Below are 24,926 nucleotides of genomic sequence, written 5' to 3'. Positions count from 1 at the left end.
CACCTAAAACGACGCGGTGATCGCTCTTAGGTTCCTCTCTGGATTCAGTTAATATATTCTAAAGAAGGCAGAAAGACAGTCTGTCTTTTTCTATTTTAGAGCTACAGTCTTCTGCAAGAACTCGGAGCACAACCTATGGTATAGAACTCGCTCGGTCGCTCGTTTCACGTCTCTTCAGTAACGCGCATGGCTGTCAAGACGTTGAGTTTCGTTTGACGTAGGCCCGCTTAGTAATCATCTTTTCACGAGATTGACAAGACAAAAGGGTTTTGTTGCTCCAACGTTCGTCAGTGGTACTCGCGAGCAAGTTTCTCGTTCATTTGAGTAGCACACAGTCACACATTTGCACATCGCACATCGCTCGAAAACGTGCCGAGAATTGGTTATTGGCTGTGGACGAACGGTCGATCAGTCGGTTAGTTGCACGTGTGAGGATCGTGAGAGAATTTCCCAAAAAAGGAAGAACGCGTGGCCCAGAGTCGTTTGATTATGTGCGCGAAAATGGCCTTTCAGCATCAGCCGGGTACCGCGATGGAGTGCCTAAGCGTATGTATCTTTAGATTCTGCTAATTGTTATCCGTGAAACACGCCCTTTATCGCTAGGAGACTGTAGCGGTTTTCCTCTTTCATTCCCATCTCGTTAGTATTTTCGGAATTTTTGTTGATATGATATTGATACGATATTAATAGATATTAAATCATTATATAATTTAAATATAAACAAAAATTTAAAAAAAATTATATAATTTATTTTATCATTATATAATTTAAATATAATTTAAATATAAACAAAAATTTAAAAAAAAATTTACAAGGACTTGTAAAGAGTCACAGCAATGATGAAAATTTATAAATAAAAACTTTATATCATATTTGTTTACAAAGTATATTACATATTTTTGTTTTTTTCATCAAAAATGATTTATTCCTATAAAGCAAAACAAATATATAGTACTACAGAAAAGAAATTGAGGATACCAAAAATGAAAGTAACATGAAACAAATGCAACAGATGTAAAAAATCAAATAAAACAATATAATAAATATATAGGTTGAGATATAAAATCCTAGTTTTTTTGTGATGTATTGTTATCTTAATAGTGATAAATGATAATACAGATTATTTGTTTACATTTGTCCCATATTACATTATTCCTGATCTCTTTTATGGTAAAATTTATAATAATTTGTATATTTATATTAGATGCGTTATATACATTATTTATACATATATATTTATTGATTTGTTATAGATACCAATTACATTACACAAAGAGACAGAAATCAATGAAAATGGCGAAGAAGTGATGAAATGTGGATTTAAAATTGGTGGTGGTATCGATCAGGATTTTACAAAAAGTCCACAGGGTTATACGGACAATGTAAGATATCATATTAGCTTTTAAATTACATTCATATAATCTATACAATTTTAGGGAATATATGTGACGGAAGTACACGATGGATCACCAGCGGCCAAAAGTGGTCTCAGGATGCATGATAAAATTTTACAGTGTAATGGATATGACTTTACAATGGTAACTCATAAGAAAGCGGTTTCTTATATAAGAAAGCATCCAGTATTAAATCTTCTAGTAGCTCGTAAAGGTGTTACCAGTACTTAAAAAGTTAAAAATATGCCAAAAGAGATTTTTGTTGACAGATATTTATTTCATATACTTTGAAGAGGTTTGCCTATGCGATGTATTTTTCTGCCAAATATTACAGTAGTGTTAGCAACCTCTATCTATTAATATTAATAGAAATTAGTTCAAAATATATGACGTTAAATTTTAGAGCTGAAAAAAGTTAAGGTCTCTGTTTATTTTAAGGCTGAGATAAACAGATGTTATACTAACTTGATATTATATTAGCATCTTTATAAGGAAGTTTAAAAAGAGAAATGCCAAAGTATAATAATGTTGCATTAAGTTATATATATCTTTGACTATAATAATATGGATATTCTTTCTCCAAGAGTCCTGCCAAGAATTTATATTACATGCATCTTCCTTGATGTATTTCAGTCATCAAATCTAAATATATTCACTTAATAATTGTATAGTCAAAGACATATACATAATATAGGTGTAATATCAATTTTTATATACTATATTTGATATATTATAAATCTAATTGTAGCAAAAGTAGAATTGATATTTGTGAAAAAAAGATATTACAATTGTGATTCGAGATATTGAAGAATTTCAGAAGCTTCCAAATACGAATATTTATATTATTCCGCATAAATTATTCCTTTTAAAATATGACATTTTGGTAAAAGTTTTAATACAATCTACGTATAATTATTAATTATTTTGACATACATCTTATATCATTTTTAAAATTATTGTGATATAGATTCTTTTTGTATAATGCCTAAAATCGAAAATGTGCAAAAAACATTCCAAACTATCCGCCTAATATTTACATATGTAATATCAGATATTAATAATCTATCAGTTAAATATTAAATTTGTAATGTATTTCTATATATTTTTTCAATACAATGATTATTAAGAGACATTATGAATATAATATCTTGTGAAAAGTTATGGAAATAATATACTTATGATTTTTTTATTTTAATTTTTTATGAGAATAAGATATAATTTATTTTAATAATATATTATGTATACATTGTTTACATTTTTAAATATTTCATTTATTCAAATTCATATTAGATATAGAATATATTGAAAAATTTTAAATATAAAGATTTTTCTAGCAAAAATACTTATATCTATTTATATATACATATATATATATTCTCTATTGTGTTGCATTTTTTATATTTTTTAATGAACAGTTTTAGCGAACATTGTTTAATGAACATGTTGCAACACGTAACGCTCACATAAATGGAAATACGATTTTTGTACAATTTTTACTTCGTCTCTTTGTTTTTGCAAAGAGCGAATTTTTATGTATTTAATAACTTTTAATACAAAATAATTATATAGTTTATCTCTTCTTAAGAATGAAAAGTATAAGAGTTCCTGCATGATATATGTGAGGATACATAGCTCTGGAAATATATACTATATGTGTATATGTATAACCTAGTCTAGTAGTCAAAATATTTCATACGTATATTACTCTAGATACAATGATGCATAAGTTTACGAAGTACACACACATATATATATATATATATATATATATGTGTGTGTGTATATATATATTATAAACCCCGTATGAATTATAGAAGTGTTATTATAAAAAACCAAAAAAGAAATTGTTAGAAAACTATTCTTATTGTTATTTATCCTGATTTAGGAAGATTCCTCAAGATGTGTTACATTTATTTACTGTTTGTAAATATTAAAATTTAAAAGCAGGTTTTTATACTCAATAATAAATCCTTGAATAAATCTGTTTAAATTTTATTGCCTTCAACATTGTATGCGATGACAATAGAAATAACAATATTACTAGCTACTTCGCTATATTATGTGACACTTTAAAATAAGTAACATAGATCATGTTTCTCTTACTTTGAGACAATGTCATAATTTCCGACTTACTACATCATTTCTAATCGTAAAGAAGACGCAACTTGTATTCTGTGGGATAGTAATAAATTCTAGAAATTTTTCTTTCTATTATTCAAATTTAATACTCGCGTACATCTCATTTCTTCGCATAATATGATAATAGTCTGCTACACATTTTGCATACTAATTATACAATTACATTTCAAAATAATTAATTGTACCCTAATAATAAATATGATATCTTTAATTAACTATTTAACAAGTATTGGCCGGCCATACAATTTTATTTTGTTATATACTATCCTAGTAAAAACACGTCTATTCTGCGTTTATTCTAAAAATCTGCGTCTGAAAAATATGTTGTGTTTCCTCACTTGAATTATTAGTTGCAATCAGTTAATCATCAAGACAAAATTTATCACAAAGACAGAACAATGTTTCTATTGGCATAATTCATTGATAAATAAACGGAGTTTGTTCTTACAAATTATGCCTTGGTGATTAAAGATAATATCCTATCTTGTATACGAAAGCTTTCTCATATGTTTTCGTACAATATTTACTATGGAAAGTATGAGCATTCTTAATGTTGTTTTCATATTATGCATTGTATAAATGACTATAATTATTTGTGTTTCGAGTATCCTGCATTTTAGAATTGATTACTCTTTATTAGTTTACACATGTCAGTATGTTAATTTATCATTAGGTAATTTATTATTATATACACATAAAATTAATTGGATTCTCATTAGGCTACCAGAAAATTAACAGTAACAATATTGACATATTCAGATGCTGCCAAAACATTGATAAATTTAATAAATAAATGATTAATTATAATTAATTATAATATTTATAATATATAAGTATATTGTTATCTCAAAATTAGTTTTATTTTTATTTATAGTAAAATTGGTTTTATTTCTGAAAATATTTTTCATTAGTTTTTACATTTGTTTTGGCACATAATAAATTATTAAGGTTCTTATTATATGTTCTTATTAATTTTTAGGTAGCTCGACGGTGCAATTGTAATTACTACACATAATGTTCTTAACTTAATTTAAACACACCAATAATAAATTAACATGTTCTAAATTATGTAATTTTTTATTACCCATTCCCTAATTAGAGGATTTGTGATTTTATAATTAACTTCATACACAATGTTTTGTGGAAGTATGTTAAAAATGTCTAAATGTAGTACAATGTGTTCTATCAATCAGCAATGGAATGGAATTTCACTATATATAAAATTACTATATACTACAATATTATGCTATAAAAATTAGTTTGTTTATGAATCTTTCTTTAAGACAAAATTTTAGTTAAATGTAATGAGGGAAGAACGATTTCCGTTACCCGTTCTTTATGTTCTTTATGTAAATATATGTATATAAATTAATATTAAATCACAATTCACTTGCTTAATTTGGATTACCATCCACTTTGGAGCTGGAAACTATAACATGCTCTTGCTGTGAAGTTTGCTTAAATTGTAATACAATCTATAAAATGTACATGATTTTATTCCGAGTATTAAATTTCATCTAATTTATATGAAAAAATAAAGTTTAAATATTAGATAACATTATTATATATTGTATTATTGTTTAACAACTATATATAACATGATAACATTATATAATTGTCAAGATGAGAGTATTTTAGCCTTGAGATTTCGAGCAGTATTTAAATTATTGATGTGTATAGAAAAGCTCTACTTCGTCAACAAAATTAAAATATTAGACTAAAATATAAATTATACTTTAGTCTCATGGAATTTAAATGAGATTCGTGTTTTTATAACACATATTGGTAAAATATTATAAATCAAATTTTATGTCCTCCTCCTGCAATTCGTCTATACTCATTGCTTTTCATCTGGATAAGGATGAACTAGCCTCTGATCTTCCACTTATGGCTGACTGTAAACTCATCATTGAACCTCTAAAAGAAGCCAATAAAAGTGCAATTATAAGATTATTCTACATAAAAGTGAAAAAGGTACATGTGTTATATAAATACCTGTAATGTGCAGATGGCAATGTTTCATAAAAATACATAAGTTGAGCCTTATGAGAGCTAATAGATGGAAGAAATTCAGCTTGGTCTTCTTGATTTTGCCACTGTAATACATAAGTACCTGTATCCTGCATGATATGAGAACCCTGCAAAAAAATTAGTGATTCCATAGAAACAATAATCGTATAATTGTACATTAATATTTTCATATACAGAATAACCACAATTATACAAAAATATACAAATTATGAGAATACATATTAAATTTTATTTTACTACAAACATACTTATACACAAATTCTTTGATACAGAAAAATAGTGAACTACAGTTTAAATCATGTTTAATATAATATAATTTGTTAAATTATATTAAATACTATATTTTGATATTTTTTATATGCCTTGTTCAAATTATGATTGACTATATGTACGTGAAATATATTTTATCATTCTATCTTTGTTTTACATTTAATGGATAAAGTAGAACGATAAAGTAGAATGACGAAAAAGCATACAGATATCTTTATAAGCGCATTTTGAATATGGGTTATAATTGACTTTAAATATCAGTAAATTATGTAAATACATACTTGGATACTTTCACCATCATGACAAATTATGCTATGTTCGACTTTAACGTAATTATCTTTTAACTCTTTTGTAGCAACAATTTCATGATCACCGCCTGTTGCAAGCTCTGGAAGTTCTATAAAATAATCATTCTATAATATAATTATTGTTTATAGATCATGCGTATTACATTGTTACTTTGAATTATAAAAAAAATTCATGTTTACTTCATAAATTTGTTTCTAATATTAAAATGTACCTGAAATAGCACTGTTTTCACCGTTTCGAGATTTGTGAAGTACTGTAAATATAACATTATGCCGCATTACATCGAAATCCCATGTCAAAACAGCACCTGGATCATCTGATTCTATGAATATATGATGAGTTTGTCCACGGCTCAAGCTGATAGAGTGATACAGACTGTGCTCGTGCTCACCGGTGGTACCCTCCAAATCCACTCTATATAAGTTCTTCGGTACTACTCCACCTTCCATTACGTCTGTCTAATATTTACAATAAAAATATACAATAGAAAATAGATATATTTAATAATACTCATTTAAATTGCTTATATAATTTTAAAGGTATTTAAATAAAATTTTATGAGATTTAATAGCTAATTAAATTTCAGATATTTAATTTTTTTTGTAAATTATTCAAGGTTTAAGTATACATGCAGTTCAACATATCATTAACGATAGAAACTAATTTATGTATATCCTGATGCATATTCTTAAATTTATTTAATAAAATATTCTGAAATTCATTTAGCAAAAGCACGCAAAATTACTTCACTTTTTGTGCGCGCAGTGTTGATCTATATTTCCAAATTTTTAGTGCTTCTTGCGTGCACTACATAAGTACATGTGATTTTGATTATATCAAAACTATATTTATATTTTATAATACATATAAATAGTGTTTCAATGTAGACTATAAAATTCTTGTATTGTAAAAATCAATGAAAAATTATAATAATGAGATGATTTATATAAAATAATTTTGTCTCAGATGTGGATGATACATCACAGAGATAAGACATACAAATATGACACGCAGACAATGCCTATATATCCAGTAACTGCTGATGTTACATGTATCAATTTTCTTCGGTATTTCTAATATATGTATAATGATATACACAATGTGCATTTTTAATAAAAACGTCACATTTTCTTCCACTAAAGCCAATTAGTTGCAAAAAAAACTTCTATAACATAAATTTAACATAAATTTCGTATCGTTTTCTTACGCTGTTTGCAGTTGTGTCGAAAATGTAAAAGCTTCGAGGTATAGTATAGACTTCGCATATATTCATTTCCTAATGTTCAACACGTGTACAAAAATATATTATTCCAATGTAAATAAATATAAGACGGCACTATTGCTTTAAAAAAGTTTATGAAATATTCAATTATTATAAAGAAAAAATTATTTTAACATTTTGACATTAATAATTATTATATTATATACTCCTTTAAAGAAAAAATATAAGCAAAATAAGTTATTAATGTGTATTATAATATAAAAAGTATATTGCTATCTGTTGAATGTGTTTTATGTGATTTCTGATAGAAAGATATTCATAAGCATTCAAAATCATTAAATAATCATGTTAATAAGTGTAATCTATTTGCAATTTAATTCTTATTAATATATCTTACCTCTGAGGAACCACCAAGAAAATCAGGAATAAATTCTTGATTAATGTATTCATTAAGACCTCCGGGTCCTTGTTCTTGATAATCTGTCCCGCAATAAAAAATAAACTTCTTCCTAGTATTTTCATCTGTAATTTTGATATATATAATATACGTGAGTATAAATTTCTGGAAAAAACATCTTTATTTTATATAGTTTATAAGTTAATAATATCAAAATGCTTACTAATAAAAGTACTGATAAGGGTCCATAAAATAGGGAAACATCTGGGGGCACGCATGATTAGAACCCTTCCCATTGTTTCTGGATAATTTGCTTCAACTATTTCTATTATTCTCAATAATGCCTAAATAAAGTAAATATAAATTGTTAAACTTAATGATATCATTATTTCTAAATATTATTATCAATAATTTAATATAATTGTAATTTATTCCATTTAATTATACTTTTATTCCGGGTCTCCATAAATGTCGCATATTTAAGCCTTCTAAATCTATTAGTAGTGTCCATTGAAAAACCGGATGATCCCAAACAGTAGTAGCTTCTTCCATCAAGTGCAGACCTTCTTCGCAGATATGTAAAGCCTATAGAAAAATAAAATATTATTAAATGATTTCGAAGAATTTTCAATCTTAAAATATTTCAAGATAAATCTACTTACTAGTAATAATAGTTCATCTTCTCCAATCGATTTAAGTAGACCTTTAACATCCATCTGACCCAACCTTAAGATGTATAAAGGTCGTCCATCTACATCAGAGAACGTATAATTATGCACATGTGTGTTGTGTTATTACATAAGACATTTTTTTATGTCGCATATACTGATTCATCATTTTTCATAGCATAACTTCGGAGAGCATGACATTTGCACATTTGCAGCAAGTTCATTATTGACTTACCTTTATCAAAGTGATGCCAGCCACCAGGAAAGTAATCTTTAATTACTTGTGGCATTTCATATTCATCAAGAAGTTTATCGATCTGATGCTTCTTCCTCCAATGTAAGGATTGCGTCAACATTTCTCTAGCCTTTTCAACAGAAAATTCTGTAGCCCTTAAGAATCGAAGGAGTGTTGCATAACCCGGTACCGAACTACCTCTCAGTTCTTCAATGCTATGTCTAAGTTGCACTAATTTGCTTTCCTGCATCATATCTAATTTTCCTAAGTATCTCTCTATGTAATCCGATGACAGCTGCATTTCTGCAAGGAAAAATAAAAATAAACTATTCGTTATGTAATATTCTACATTTATCTTACATATAATTTAACATGTAAAGAAAATAATATACCTCTGCTGCTGGGCAGTTTGCTGTCGGTGTTACATAATTCTATGTCACTATTTTCGTCCACATTTTTCCTATATAAAAAAAGTAACCATTGCAGACGAAAAACATTGTTCAATATAAATGGTTAGTATAAATTTAGGGAAAATGTGTTAAATGTTTACTGAAATTAAAATTGTAAGACATTACAATTAAGATTTTAAATATTATTTTACAAAAGCAATCACTTGTATACGTGTGTATGTGTATATGTGCTCTTGATGTCTGAAGTGCTCGGCCATCATGATGTTCCTTTACAAGCAACGTGAAATTTATGCAGTTAAGATGTACAGAGAGAAAGATTATTGTATTTAATCTAATTTAATACGCCAAACTTACTTTTCTTCTTCAGAAGAGCTTTTCTGTGGGTCTACCCAAGGAGCAACATAAGTAATGCCTTCTTCTTTCAATTCGTTTATAAAATATTCGATAATTTCTTTGCCCTGTAATTAAACAGTATGATTACATCTTAAGGAATAAATTTTGATATTTATTTTTGTTGTATATATTATTTTAATAATAAATTATTATTACCTTTGCAATATTTTGTGCATATTGCTTCATTGCTAATTTTTCCATTGAGTTTTCAAAGCCAAAAAAATTTTTAATATCTAAACTTGCTGTTTGTTCGAAGCAAGTCCATTCTGGATTTTCAGGATGGATCTAAATGTACAGTTAATAATATTAGATAATTATATAAAATTATATATGTATAATTATTATAAAAATTAAATAGTATTCTAGATATAATATTTGCAACATATAAAATAAAAATGTATAAAAATATATAAATTGTTTTATCACATATTTTATCACATTTAAAACATTCTCATTATAATAATCTTTATAATATTTATATATAATACTTACAAAATATCTACATTTTTCAATAACAGTTACTCTACTGGAAAAGCTTTCGTTGTATGCTTCTATTTCTAAAACACTATTGCGCCTATTTAAAACATTCCTTTGAATAAAGTATACAAAATCCACACCAATTATCTGAAATAAATTACTAATTAATAAATATGAGATTTATGCTAATGTTAGAAATTCTTTTGATAATCTAAGGAATATTTTTACAAGTTCTATATATTATTTTCTAAGAAACTATAAAATCTAATATTGAAAATGCAGGATCTTTTAGATCTACCATATTTATTTATGACTTTTGCATTAAGTAAGAAATTGAGCATGAAAGGCAACCTGAATTTTTTAATATGTGAACAAACCTTTTTCAAGATATAAGGTGCGTCAACATTTAATTTACACCGCCTCTCCGTGGTTCTAATAGCACCATTCTCGGTCTCTTCATCCAACATGACTTCACATCCAACAAAAACTGGTATCTGTGGACATGTTGGAAACCTACGCTCATATGCCTGTAAGAATATAATACTTATTAAATATCTCAGATAAGGTAGTTTTTATAGAAATCTCTTAAGGATCTTTTTTATTTATTCTATGCATTGTAGAGTGCTGGATATAGACGACGTAATTTTATGATCAAAACAAGTCTGTGACAAAAAAATTGATATACATTTAACATTTAAATACCTACTTGAAAAAAAGGACATTTAAAAGCTAGCTTTTGCTTCCATATAGTTATAGATATTCATAAGGAGGTATCATTTATTGGATTTTCTGGGATATAACATATGTGCCGCGAAGGACATAGGAGCACGGAATGCAATAAATATTTTATGACAGTCAAGTTTGAAGGCTACATAGTATTAAACATACCATCATGACAAGAGCGAAAGGGTGCTTGTAAACTCGCACGGGAGATTGATATTGCTGTACCATGATTGTTGGTTTCTCTCACGTGTTTACGTATCAAATCTACACCGATCACGCACGAGACCTATGATAATTCGATCACAGTATATACAGTATAAGACATTACAGATAATCAATTGGCAGACGGAAGCAGACGGAACTCCCAACACTCTCCAATTAGAGTACAGAAAGCACTGGAAATGGAAAGCACTGTCACTTTTTAGCGAGAATTAGATGGATAGAAGCTTGCCAACTCGATGGCATTTTGCGTCCGTGATTTTTAGTGCCACCTTGAAACTGATATCGTAACTCATGTACAGTCATGAACAAAGGTATACCATGTGACCTATCTAAGAGACTGGCTATCAGAGGGCCACTTTTAATTGGTCGAGAATATCGTCAACTTCCGCTCATATTTTAAACACACAAACCTTTTCATTAACATTATAATTCAATACAAATAAAAATAAACGTTAAAAAAACAAAGTATTATGTTCCTTTTATATACATTTATCTATTTTTTAAAACAATATACATATATACTAAACTCTTTTTTGCACTTCTTACTTCGAGCATTTTCCAACAAGCAACACAAAAGTGAGATTATCTGTAAGAGTTCAATCTTTACGGCAAACATTTTTTGTCCATATTACACGACGCTCACAATCTCTTGGAAAAACTTTCATTATATAGCGACTATATAGCTTTTCGATGAGGAATTATTGCAAAATTCTGTGCAACAGCTATCCACTTAATTATATATTATACTAGCACTTATCGGTAGAAACATGTAGAAACTGTTTGTTTTCGCTGCATCAGTGTAGCGAGATAGTCTATATTTCTCTCTTACACAATTTAAAATTTGACAAGACTTGATGGCCAGCCTCTTAATTATTAGAGAATATTTCTACGTCTCACGTCCGACATCCGTTCAATAGCCGCGTTAGTTTTTTTTTTTTTGCAAATTAATTTTATTTATTATTTCGTGTTTTTAAGAAATTTTTTAAAGAAATAATTTAATAAAACAAGAGTAACTACATTTATTACTTATTATAGAACATTCGTCTTCGGGGACCTGAATTTTACATGGCAAATATCATGTGGTTATCCATATTGAGATAATGGAGATCAAAGGTAATATGTTCGAAAAGATGCTATTAGCGCTATCAACATCAGTCTATCCTTATTCTATTGTTTAATGAGCAATGAAAAGATATACTGATAGCGCTAATAGCATTTCCTGAAACGCGCACGCCAAAAGTGCCGGAGTGGAACGCGCATGATTTGTGGTATCTCGATCGTTGGTGATCATGTTTTTCGATGAGTTTTGGAACGTGAAGAAGAAACACTCCTGAAATGCAACTTATATTAATTATCGGCAATTAATTCGCTCAACGGGTGTTTATTTCAACATAGATTTTAACTTTAATCTCGTTTAACTTATTTTTTTCAATTTTTAGAATTAGAAATAGTAGATTAATTAAAATATATGTTAATCTACATTAATAAAATTGAATTGGACATAAATTAATTTATTTACATTTTTTCTAAAAGTTAAGGAAAAAGAGTAAATTAAAGTTACAATATTTCGTTATTTCTGATTTAATATTTTTCCGATATGTTAAACAATCAAAACTTAATATCTAAATTTATTACATAATGAAACGAACATATTAGTTATATAATTGATAATTTAATCGATTAAATAATCCAAGTTTTTTGACCGAAACCTTTCCGCTTTTGTATAAAAAACGAAGAATTAAAATCTCTTCTGTTAAGCGATCTCGCAATTTTCGTGTGCTCCGAAAATCATCAAGAAAGGAATAGCAAACCTTTGAATTATATCGCATATCGGCGTGACAACTGGAAACTTGTGGTTTCCCGTAGATTCAATATTTTATGAATCGTGGGCTCCTAGTTGCGAAAGTATTTCGATAAACTCGAGATCGGTTCTTGAGTGTTAAGTGATAATTTCGATGCTAAGAATCTCTCCCTCATGTAATGAGCAGCGCATGTGAGGATTCGTGTCCTTGGACGAACTATTTGTCTGAGGCGATCAATAAATGTGTGCTCAACTTGTTATCGTTGCTGTCAACGACATTCGGTCTAACCTTTCATTTCGACGACATCGTCATTCTCGATGACGAGACGTCGTTCAAGTACCGCGAATTCCTTCACCAATTGATAGCACTGCTGTCATTCGACGATTTCCAGCTACAGTTGCTCAAAGTCTTCCTGTTGACATTCGTAAGCAGCGTTGCATTGATCTTCGTTGCCTGGCACATTTACGGAGAAAGAATTACAGAGCAATTCATGAAGACAGGTGAGATCGCGCGAACAAAGCGCTTTTCCATTTTGTCGATGTTAACGTTGTGTAAAAGATATCAAAATCTGTATCGTTACCTCGTCTTAATATTATATCTGGGAAATAGACATTTGTAAAAGTACATAATTTTAAATTAATTTTTAAACGGATTAACAACGAATTTTTTTAAATATTTGTCTTTCAGGCGCTACGGAAGACTGTAATTCGTCAACTGAATAATATATCGAACATTTCGTTTAAAATATTGAACAGCTGTCTTATATACAACAAATATGGCTGATAAAATAAAGTCTTTTTTCCAAAAGAAGAAATCAAATGCCAAGTTTACAAAAGCAGGAAAGGGATACAAGTAATTGCAATAATAATATGAAGTGTTGATATAGATTTAGCGATAATGTCTTGATTAATTAATTACTACATATACTATTTTGAATTTTTTTTCTATTAGATTGACAGATTGCACCAGTTCTGTATATACATCAACAGAATCTAAAGAACCAATTAAGAGGGCAGAGCCTACAGAAGAAGCTAAAACAGCAGGTCAAGCTGCCTTAGCAAGATTAGAAGCAAAGAAAAGTGACAAACCAAGATTTAATACGTACATAATATTTATTATTACTTTTTAATATGTTTATATATTGTTATTTAATATTAGTGAGATTATATCAGAGTTTTCTATCAATCTGATTAATATATGACTATTTGCAGATCATATGCTGCAATTCAAGCACGTGTTAAGCGTGAGCTGGAATTGGAAAGAAAAGCGCAACAGAGTTTACAGGCAGAAGACACAGTGTTGAAAGAGAAGAAAGATAAAATTATAGATCCGTCTATTTTCGCAGTCACCGATGTGTTTTTCCGTTGTCCGTACTTATCTGATGAAGTGTTATTGCGAGACGAGTGGAAAAAGAAAATACGAGAGTTTTTGTACGAGCAGTTAATGGGAGAAGAAGCAGGATTAACAGCATGTCTAATTATTCAAAGTTGCAATTCTGGAAAAGAGAAAATCGAGAGCTGCGTAGAAACACTTGGGAAATATTTGGACAATATTATTAACAATCCTGACGTAGAGAAGTATTGGAAAATTAGGATGTGCAACAGAATATTCGAAGTAATACTGCAATTTCACAATAGTTTATATTTTAAAATAGTTCTAAAATTTAATTAAACAACTTAATATAATCTTGTATTTTTATAGGAAAAAGTTTTGCCTATTGAAGGGGCATTAGATTTCTTAAAAGCAGCTGGTTTTGAACAGAAAAAATTACTACATAACGAAAATGAAGAAGATTTCTTAGTATGGAGCCCTAACAATTGTAACATCGATACCCTTACAATGTTAAGTGAAGCATTAAGATCTGCTGAACCCATTCCTATCGAGTTGGACAGGAATTTACAAGTATTAATGCCTAGTCAAGCTCGTGTGAGAAATGAACTGCCGCCTAGCTTTTTCACGATAACACCAGAAGAAATAAAAAAAGAACAACAGTTGCGGTAAGTCTATGGTATATTTGAATATAGCAAGATTTTTTTAAATATTTAGACATAACATAATTAAATGAAATCATACTGTTAGGACGGAAGCAGTAGAAAGAAACCAAATGCTAAGAACAAAAGCTATGAGAGAAAAGGATGAGCAGCGTGTACTCAGAAGATATAAATTCGCCGTACTTCGTATTAAATTTCCAGACGGAATAATATTGCAAGGTACTTTCTCTGTGCACGAGAAGTTCCAGAATGTAATTGAATTTATTGCTGAAAATTTAATCGATGATAAAGTGCCCTTTTTATTGGTAACACCGGATGGGATCAAACTAGTAGAAGAATGTCATGGAAAGACACTTTTAGAATTGCGATTAATACCTACGGCTATATTGGAATTCACCTGGAATGTAACTGATAAGCAAAGTATGCCTAACAGATATTTGAAAGAAGATGTACTTGCTTATATACAAGCAGTTTAAAAAAAATATTTTTTTGTATAGGTAACAATTTAAAATATCTTATTATTTTTAAAAATATTTTCTTGGCATTTTTAACTATTATCATGATTTTTTTTGATGTTATTCTGGTTTTTTTGGAAAAAAAAACGTTATTTATTACTTATGTAAAAAAACCTCAATTATGTAAAGAAAAGTAATCAATTTATGTTGATTAGATTTTTAATATAAATAAATTTATTATTGAAGAGTATATACATTTATCTATTGAATCTAATATATAAATAAATGTAAAGAAAATCCATTTTATCATGTAAATTTACTATATGTTTTAACTTTATTGATATAATGTATGTAAATAAGCATTAATAATACCTATCTAATCCTATATATCTTGTGATACATATTTATTTAAAAGAATCCTGTTAAATATCTAATTGGAAAACATATGTTCTATAAATAGTAAAATATGGCATTTTGATGACAGGTATATACATACTGATTTGTGTAGGAAACAAATATCACATACACTGTACATATCGGAAGTCAAATTTTATGTTTAAATTTTATAATGTCATATTTATCTCCCATTGCATCCTATCCATATTTTAACATGTTGCATCTTCAGATCTATATATTATACAAAGTATGAAGACTTTATTTTCAGAAAAACCGGTTATTTGTGATGAATTGTAGACAGTTTTGTTCTCTCGATAATTACTTAAAACCAGTTTGGGCATCATATCGTCCTCAATAGTATATAGGTATGTGTTTGTGGAATAATGTGACTCTCCTCTTTCATAACAGTACCACGATAAGTGTTTTATATGAACGATAATGTATATGTACGCTTCGATCTATGATTAATTCATGAAAAGTACATATTATAAATGAGTCTATAGTGACCAATCTTGTATAGAATATAATTAAGTTTTTGAGAATTTAATAATTAGACGCTTAATAATAGTGTACTTGCACGCGATTTTACGAAAGTTGATCACGCGTCGCGTGCAATATATCGATCGACATTCCCAAATGCGTATATAAAACGCAATATACATACTGGCTGTTGCGGCTGTCCCGTATTGTTGTATATTGTACGCTCTTTCAACCGCATTGTTCGAACCGGACCGCTCGCGTTTCCTGTTACGTGTCAGGATAGGGCTTAATGCTGTATTTAGATGCGTGCGATGTGGTACGAGGAATTTTCACATACGCATATCTGAAATAAAACGATTGTATTGCAATACAATCGGTCTTTATCTTTTTCTTCAATTGTTTTATTTTTTTCTAAAATTTGAATTTGTTTTAGGATCTGGATGACATATTTTTCTGCATCATCGAGTTTTAGTTATCGAGTTTATTTCTTTTTTTGCTCAATTTTATTTTGATTAGTGTTTACACATTTGTTACTTATAGGTAGCAAGTGCCAAAATACTTCTCGATATTTAATTAAAAGAAGAAAAAAATCATTGCAAGATAGATCAGCCAACAGAATACCACTATTAAACATTCTTTTTTGTAATTTATTGTTACTTTTGTAAAACTTAGTTCTAACTCTTATTATTTCTGCAATCACTAATAATATGATATTTTCCAATTTCTAAAAATATAAAATTTGCATATCAAACATTTGTCTTTATATAAATATATAAAAATATAATATCTACTTTTTTACACTAAACTAATAAAAAAAATTTAAGACTAGTAATTTTTAGAATTTCAGGTTTAAAAACTTTAACATAAAAATTTAAATTTATGACATTGATAAAGAGGTTAAAAGAATGATATAAGAAGAGAGAGTTTATAATTTTACGTCCAAAAATTTCCTGAATGTTTCTTAAATTTTCTATATTAAAAATATTACAAAAATTATAAAAATTGTGATTTTGAATTGTAAAAATTTAGAGTGCCGAAAATAATGTATGAAAAATGCAAATTGTATTCTTTACAGTTTCAAGAATTTTAAGATTTATGAATTTTAAACTTTGAAAATGTTTACAATTTTAAGTTTACGATTTCGATTTGTGAAAATCTAAATTTTGAATATTGATACAGTAATAAAATTAAAATGTAATTAAGATTTAGATGATAACTGTAAATTTATTAATTTAAAAAATTAGAACTTTATTACTTACACAATTTACATTATAAGTAGAACTATGTGATAACATGTATTATTTTATACTTCAAAAATAATTGTAATAGTATAATTACAAAGATAGAAAATATCGATAATAAAGTATATGTCAATAAAATTATACATATTAATCTTTAAGTATTATCTGTTAATCAAATAAATATTAAAATAAAGTGGTTAAAACTATCTTAAAAGAACATATATTTTAAGAAATTAAAATATGTAAATAATACAAATATAACAACGCATTTCATCACAATAAAAAAAGTGTAATTGCGAGCATATGGTTTGATTAATAAAGATATTTCTGTAACAAGTGTGGTGAGTCGACTAATTGTCCATACGTGCGTTCACCCGTACGTGTGGTCACATTGTGTTCACATCCGCATATGTTGCGCATAATATTTTTTGTTAACTGTGCATCGAAATGTTGGTCCTCGAGTATGAATTGGATAAGAAAAGAATTACTTTCGATGCATAGGTACTGGAAATTTTTACATAAGTCAAATATTTTTAATAATTTAATGCTTTATTAAAAAACTGCCTGTTTCATGAGCCACAATCAATAAATTCAGGCTCAAACAGCCAAAGTTTTTCATCAATCTGAATTTGATTTTCGTCAATATGATTTTCATCAATATGATTTTCATCAATATGATTTTCATCAATATGATTTTCATCAGTATGATTTTCATCAGTATGATTTTCATCAATATGATTTTCATCAATATGATTTTCATCAATATGATTTTCATCAATATGATTTTCATTAATCTGATTTTCATCAATTTGATTTTTGTCGATCTCATTTTTAATTTCAATCCGATTTTTATCTTTTTTTAGCTTCCATTTCTGTCTTGTCTTCATTGGACTTCCTTGCCGACGCTTTGCATTGTTCTTCAAGAACTGCAGCCTTATGGACAGTGGCACCTCATCCTGGTCTTCCATTTCTTCAAATTGCTAAAAAGATATGGACGATTGTTAATAAATTGTTTCAAATATGATGAATTTGCAACGTGTAAGCGTTCAGAATATTTATTTCTGTCGAAGTTTATAATGCGAGAAGAGTCGTTTCGACGTTTTAAATTCTCTTAACAGTCCATACTTTGGTGTATACATTTTTAAAGATATTTTTAATAACAATTATCGCGAAGCAGGCAATTTTTGAAAGTTGTAACGTTCTAGTCTAGAAAAACCGAAGACTGAAAACATAAGGATACAAATGTATACACATATATACCCACATTTCGAATATTGAATATTGAATAATTAGAATTATCGAATGGATCATTTTCGGACTTTCCATCCGTATAAATTAGTCAATCTCTCTTAACAATTTTACGAAAACAACTGTAGTTGTAAAGGCAGAATCGTATTATTTTACAGATTGCGTATCCTTTAATTTAAAGGTAACATCAAGATTATGACGCAACTTCTCGCGCGAACGACGTACGCATTTGATTATACCGCCCGGCTATTTGCGGTAAATCAGCGGTTTAGCGCGCAGTTCGTAATGACAGAATCATATATTTGCGATTTTCTCAGCATCCGTTCGCGCGCATCTAACAGTCGCGTGTATTAGAATTATGTACACGGCCGCGGGATGCATTCGTAAATGCTCGCGTGTGCATAAGCGCGCGCTTCGTAATTCTTGCATACCGCGAATCGTTGCTCTTTCGCAATCTCGGCTTAACGATCCGGGCACACCTGTTGCAGAAACGGGTATAGCTGTGTCAGTTTCTTTTCTCTACCGCTCAATGAGAGAAATGATATCGGGGTATCGTAATATCTGTCGAAGGACGTTGACGGTCCGAGCTTCGTGGAACCATTAAATTCGCGCTATTTGCGCGCGAGCTCTCGCTTAACATTCATAAAGTGTAATTGAGCAGCGATTACGCTCATTTACATTCCTAAAGCTAATTGGATTTACTTCTCCCTGGAAGGGAGGAAGAGCGACACGGTGAGAGGAGAGAGGAGGGGGGGGGGAGCAATTTTCTTCAAAGTTCTACCGAAATCTGGAGGATAAGGCGACCTGACGATTAAATAGAAAATTAATTCGAAATCCGAAGATCCGAGTTCTCCCGAGTGTAACGGAACAATTTCTTCGACGTCGCCCTTCCCTTGCATCAGGACGGGTTGTCGAGACGTGCGGAAGGATGAGCCGCGAGAGGAATGCTAACTGGTTTACGCACGGTGCTAAGAAAGCCCGACGTAAGTATACGCGCGAAAAGGACGATACTGCGCAAGCGAAGACGGCGGCCGCGCGTAATCGCGACCGGGTATGATGAGTAAAAAGGGGAAAAAAAAAAAAAGAGGAAGCGACGGAGAGCGGCATCGGAAGCGAACTCAGGTTATCGCCGGAGCGGGAGGGAATGGACGAAGGTGCACGCCCATCTCCCCGGTTTAGAATCTAGTCTACCGGAAATTTGCAGTTACCTTGCATTCCTCGCAGGGTCGAACGCTCCGGGATACGTTCCACCGATCTCCGCCGGGAAGAGCGGCAGGGGAAAGGGGGAGAGGGAAGGAGGATCGTTAATTGCTCGCGGCTGGAAACGGGATTTCCAATTTCTGCATTCGTCGCAGGGAGGGAGGGGAGATAATTTTCATCCGCCGGATGAGAAAGAGAATTTGCCGGGCGATGATGTGCGATTGTCAACGAAAGGGCGCACGCGTCAAAATTCCACGAGGTTGGGAAACGCGGGAGGATGAGACGAGAGAGAGACGGCGTTCTCCATTCTCACATTTGTGAGACATTTGCGAGGCTTGACTTTTCATTACGCCGGTATTGATCGTAATCAATGGTCAATATCAGTGTGAGGGGAAATACCTTGTTATTGAAGAAAAACTGAGAATAAAACGAAGTCAAATATACCTGCAGTCCTTCATCTTGAATGATTCCTCGCACCGTGTTTGGACTAATGCCGACTATACGAGCTATTTGGCGGATACTAATTCCAGGATTATTTGTGTACACGCGCAAAACTTTTTCCTCGTTCTTAAGGCTCCGATATACCACTCCTCCCCCAAGACGCTGGTTCAGGACACTGCCTGTTTCTTTTGTTCGTTGGATACAGTTCAATATCGTCTGGCCTGTAGGATGCCGACGATTGGGAAATCGATCTGCGTACAAACGCTCCGCGGCCCTACTACTTTCCCCGGCGCTTCCGTAACAAATAATCATATCCGTATACTCTTGCGGCGTATATTGCATTGTTAAGTGAACGAAATGAACATTAAAACACGCCAATATCACATCGTACACGCTATGTCCGTAAACAAATATGGACGAATTTTTGCCCGGTGTCTGCGATGCCATCTAAAGTTTTATTCTGGAAATATGAACTAAAATGGCATGAAACCAATGTAACTTCGGTCTGAGTCGATAAAAAACGATAATTTTGACCACGCAACAACAAGCAAGAACAAAGAATAAAATAAAAGATTTTTCATAGTATTTAAGTATGTATATATATTTTAAAATGTAATTAGATTGCCGAAATTTATAATTGTTAATAAGTATTATTATGTTCTGGACCTTGGGGATTAAGGGGATGCTGGACTGCCTCTCAAACTTGATCGAGGTCGATAATGTAGTGTCATTCGTGCACATTATTAATGAGATTTCGTATATATTTCTTTTATAGATTAAAAAATTATTTTCCAGAATTAAAATACACGTATTAATATTAATCTGTGAATTAAATTAGTGCTCTGTTTCTATCCTCGGACCGCCTCGTACCGATTCCTCACTCACACATATATACGAAATTTTTTCTGAGGCTTTTTTCTTATACTAAAGCTTCTAGCTCATTTCTGCAAGCATTTTATTATTCTTTCATATAATAAGATTAGTGCGTACTAGTTATTTGTACTTACAAAATTTTTAAAACTTATGTGTTGCAAATGAAAGATACGAGACGACTGCACAAAAGTATAATTTACTAACTTTTTTTGTTTTTTACATGAAATTATAGGGAGACACTATTTGTTATTGTCTGTACTTTAATTCTAGAGAAGGATTTTTAATTCTATGAAATCAGTAAAAAAATAGGCCTAATTAAAAATAATAACGTTTAATCGATAAAATAGACGACTCCAGCATCCCCTTAAAGCCTCATTTCCGATTGATTCATGATGTTATATAAACATTTTAGTTTATTTCAAGGACAGAGACGAGAAAAAATAAAAAGAAGAGGAGCTACGTGAAACGGTGTAACGTCAAATAAAATAATATTTTTATTAAAACTTTATTCTTAGAATCGAGGACTCAAATATACAAATTTTATATTGAAGGAAAGCTCATATTATATATAAAAATCCTTTTATATATATATATATATATATAACTTGTATTTTGTATAGATGATTTATGCGAAAGAAAAAGTAAAGGAAAATGTTACTGCTTATATCTGTTTTGGGGCTATTTCATTTTTGCTTATCTTCCGAGAAACAATTATTGCAAAATTTCAAACAGTATTATAAAATCTGTTACATTATTTGATAGAAGACACTTTCTAGTTTATATTTGTGTTTCTAAAGTATTTGTTTAAGAAATATAATCCCAAAACAAAGTTGTATGCCGATATCTACATATATTTATAAAAACGAAAAAAAAAATTGCCAATATTCTGGTGAAAATGTAAAATCAATTTACGCTTCGTAGAAGGTTTGTTAACGCTTCTATTACTCTCCCTTTACATTCGACTTACGCTCTAATTTTACATTTTCACCAGGGTAGCAGCAAAACGCTTTTATTTTTAATTTAATTTTATTGAGAATAAGCTTGGCAATAATAACAAAGGTTTGAAATAATTTCAATTAAATGTTTGATTGATACCATTAAATGTTTAATAGTATTCAGTAATTACATTAATAGTAATTAAACATAATAGTAAGCAATTGGTTATTAAAGTTATCGGCAGTTAAATATTATTAACTATTTGGCTATATTGATTGCAATTATTTCCGCAAAACTTAATAACTATTATCCAATCGTTATTATTATCGACAGCTCTTCTCACTGTAGAAAAAAAACTGTCTACACTACACGCGCGTATTACACTGACGCAAAAAAAAACGAGACAAAAATTTTAATCGATTTTTAGGCAATCTTTAAAGTGATGCAACTTTGCGAAAAATCATCCAAATTACATGTACTTTTTTTTAAATTAAAGGGTAAAGACTCTACTTTACGAATCCCTAGGCGAAAGTTTGATTTGTTAAGTGCGAACCTTTTGTATCGTATAAAAACTAAACATGTTTTTTTTTAATTGAAAAAAGTTTGTTATCATTTAATTTAAAAAAAAGTACATGTCATTTGGATGATTTTTCGCAAAGTTGCATCACTTTGAAGATTGCCTAAAAATCGGTCAAAATTTTTGTCTTTTTTTTGTGTCAGTGTATATTACAATATCATATTATATAAATACCGTTGTATCAGTCATCTACTCTCTTTACAAATTCTTTTCATTGATAAAAAAAATTCTAGGTGAGATGCATTCAGTAATGACATTGTTTGAAATATTTGGTTATTATTATAATAATTGTTAATATTAAAAAAGCATCTCATCTAGAGTTTTTTATCCGTGCACTGGAATACAGTGCATGGTTGATAGTAATATAATATTAATGAGCATGTTTCTTTTTTTTTGTCGAATTACAGTTCAACGATTCGAATTTGATATTATTTCAAATGTGAGTCACGATTGGAGTCAGCAATTGTTCGTATTTGACGTAAATTACACCTTTGTATATACCGGAGCCATAAGCGAGGAGAATCGCCGCGAAAAGTCTACCCTTATCGTCGATGTGCAATTGTCAACGAAGGGGCGCACGTGTTTAAATTCCACGAGGTTGGAGAAACGCGAAAGGAAAAGGGCCACTTGCACCAAACTTGAATTACTTTAATCGTTGATTAGTCCATTGGAATTGACCAATCGTATTTGTTAATTTTGCTTAACGACAAATACGATTGGTCAATTCCAATGGACTAATTAACGATTAAGTTAATCAGAGTTTGGTACAAGTAGTCCTAAGACAAGAAAGTTCTCCTATCTCACATTTGTGCGAGACTTGACTTTTCATTACGCCGGTATCGATCGTAGTCGCGATATGGTTAACATAAGTGTTAGAGAAGTACCTTTTGTTGTTAAAGAAAAATGGAAAATAAAACGAAAATGCGAATATACCTGCTGTCCTTCGTCTCGAATGATTCTGTACACTGTGTCTCGACGTACGCCGACTATACGAGCTATTTGGCGGATACTAAATCCAGGGTTATCTGTGTACGCGCGCAAAACTTCCTCCTCGTTTTTAAGGCTCCGATATACCGTTCCTTCAGAGTATTTCGGCGTGACACTGCCTGTTTCTTTTGTTCGTTGGATGCAGTTCAATATCGTCTGGGCTGTAGGATGCCGACGATTGGGAAATCGATCCGCGTACAAACGCTCCGCGGCCATACTATTTTCCCGGGCTAATCCGTAACAAATAATCATATCCGTGTACTCTTGCGCCGTATAACGCATTGTTAAGTGAACGAAATGAACATTAAAACGCACCAAACATTACATCGTAAGTACACGCTGAGTCCATAAACAATTATGACGGATTTTTGCCCAGTGTCTGCGATGCCATCTAAAGTTTTATTCTGGAAATATATACTAAAATGGTATGAAACCAATGTGACTTCGGCCTGAGTCGATAAAAAACGATAATTTTGACCACGCAACAGTGCAAGGATAAAAAATAAAGACAAAAAAATTTTTTCGTGGTATTTAAGTATGTATGTATATTTTAAAATGCAATTAGATTGCCGAATTTATAACTGCTAATAAGTAAAACCGCTAAAAGAAATTTGTTATTAACTTTTGGATCCTGGATTAATTAAAGTCTCATTTCCGATTAATTCGTGATGTTTTGTAAACATTTTAGTTTATTTTATTAACGACAAAAACGAGGAAAAATTAAAGGGAGCTAGAGGAGCTACGTGAAACTGTGTAAGGTCGAGTACAAATAAAATAATATTTTAATACTTTATTTAAGGTTCATATTATATGTATATAAAGAGACTTATGTACATATAAGTATAAAACTTGTATTTTGTACAGACGATTAATGTGAAAGAAAAAAGGAAAATGTTACTGTTTATATCTCTTTAGGGGCACTGTTTCATCTTTGCTTATTTTCCGAGAAACAATTATTGTAAAATTTGAAACAGTATTATAAAATCTGTTATATTATTTGATAGGAGACACTTTCTAGTTTGTATTTGTGTTTCTATAATAAAGTATCTGTTTAAGAAATATAATCCCAAAACAAAGTTGCATGTCGATTATCTACATATATTTATAAAAACGAAAAAAAGATTGCAATATCAGCAAAACGCTTTTATTTTAAATTTAATTTTATTGAGAAAAAGATTGGCAATAATAATCAGGCTTTGAAATAATTTCAATTAAATGTTTGATTGATACCATTAAATGTTTAATAGTATTCAGTATTATAATTACACTAATAATAATCGAACATATAGTAAGTAATTGGTTATTAAAAGGTTACCAAACGGCAATTAAATATTTTTAACGATTTGGCTATATTGAATGCAATTATTTCCGTAAAACATAATAATTATTATTTAATCTTTATTATTATC

At 30.1% G+C, this 24,926-nt stretch overlaps 4 protein-coding genes and 1 long non-coding RNA gene across 6 annotated transcripts; 2 read left to right on the top strand and 3 right to left on the bottom strand.

Annotated features, from left to right (window-relative positions):
- Positions 1–2,492, top strand: LOC105832951 (tax1-binding protein 3 homolog). Its single transcript, XM_012674297.3, has 3 exons — positions 1–546; positions 1,254–1,382; positions 1,437–2,492. The coding sequence occupies exons 1-3, from the start codon at positions 490–492 to the stop codon at positions 1,623–1,625; spliced, it is 375 nt and encodes a 124-aa protein (XP_012529751.3). The 5' UTR covers positions 1–489; the 3' UTR covers positions 1,626–2,492.
- Positions 2,493–3,370: 878 nt separating this feature from the next.
- On the bottom strand, positions 3,371–11,124 carry LOC105832952 (protein real-time). The gene is made up of 15 exons (XM_012674300.3): positions 10,834–11,124; positions 10,323–10,472; positions 9,961–10,092; positions 9,625–9,753; positions 9,430–9,533; positions 9,058–9,125; positions 8,666–8,968; positions 8,425–8,513; positions 8,210–8,347; positions 7,986–8,106; positions 7,763–7,887; positions 6,355–6,601; positions 6,116–6,231; positions 5,529–5,671; positions 3,371–5,450 (listed from the first exon to the last, which is right to left on the bottom strand). The coding sequence occupies exons 1-15, from the start codon at positions 10,894–10,896 to the stop codon at positions 5,381–5,383; spliced, it is 1,998 nt and encodes a 665-aa protein (XP_012529754.1). The 5' UTR covers positions 10,897–11,124; the 3' UTR covers positions 3,371–5,380.
- A 723-nt stretch (positions 11,125–11,847) lies between these two features.
- LOC114255192 lies at positions 11,848–12,872 on the bottom strand. Its single transcript, XR_003626486.2, has 2 exons — positions 12,702–12,872; positions 11,848–12,220 (listed from the first exon to the last, which is right to left on the bottom strand). It is a non-coding gene; the product is annotated as an uncharacterized LOC114255192 (long non-coding RNA).
- A 178-nt stretch (positions 12,873–13,050) lies between these two features.
- LOC105832959 (UBX domain-containing protein 6) lies at positions 13,051–15,525 on the top strand. Its single transcript, XM_012674307.2, has 6 exons — positions 13,051–13,192; positions 13,380–13,544; positions 13,644–13,793; positions 13,904–14,306; positions 14,394–14,689; positions 14,772–15,525. Exons 2-6 carry the CDS (start codon positions 13,468–13,470, stop codon positions 15,157–15,159), a joined length of 1,314 nt encoding a protein of 437 aa, XP_012529761.1. The 5' UTR covers positions 13,051–13,192; positions 13,380–13,467; the 3' UTR covers positions 15,160–15,525.
- A 1,998-nt stretch (positions 15,526–17,523) lies between these two features.
- LOC105832958 lies at positions 17,524–24,296 on the bottom strand. Of its 2 annotated transcripts, none has more exons than XM_036282776.1 (2): positions 23,464–24,296; positions 17,524–18,235 (listed from the first exon to the last, which is right to left on the bottom strand). In XM_036282776.1, the coding sequence occupies exons 1-2, from the start codon at positions 23,797–23,799 to the stop codon at positions 17,825–17,827; spliced, it is 747 nt and encodes a 248-aa protein (XP_036138669.1). In that variant the 5' UTR covers positions 23,800–24,296; the 3' UTR covers positions 17,524–17,824. The 2 variants fall into 2 exon arrangements, with proteins under 2 accessions (XP_036138669.1, XP_012529763.2); XM_012674309.3 differs by lacking the exon at positions 23,464–24,296 and adding an exon at positions 20,148–20,685.
- Positions 24,297–24,926: the final 630 nt, after the last annotated feature.

Source organism: Monomorium pharaonis, chromosome 2 (genome assembly GCF_013373865.1).
Source record: "Monomorium pharaonis isolate MP-MQ-018 chromosome 2, ASM1337386v2, whole genome shotgun sequence".
NCBI lineage: Eukaryota > Metazoa > Arthropoda > Insecta > Hymenoptera > Formicidae > Monomorium > Monomorium pharaonis.
This window is presented reverse-complemented; position numbering and strand designations above follow the sequence as displayed.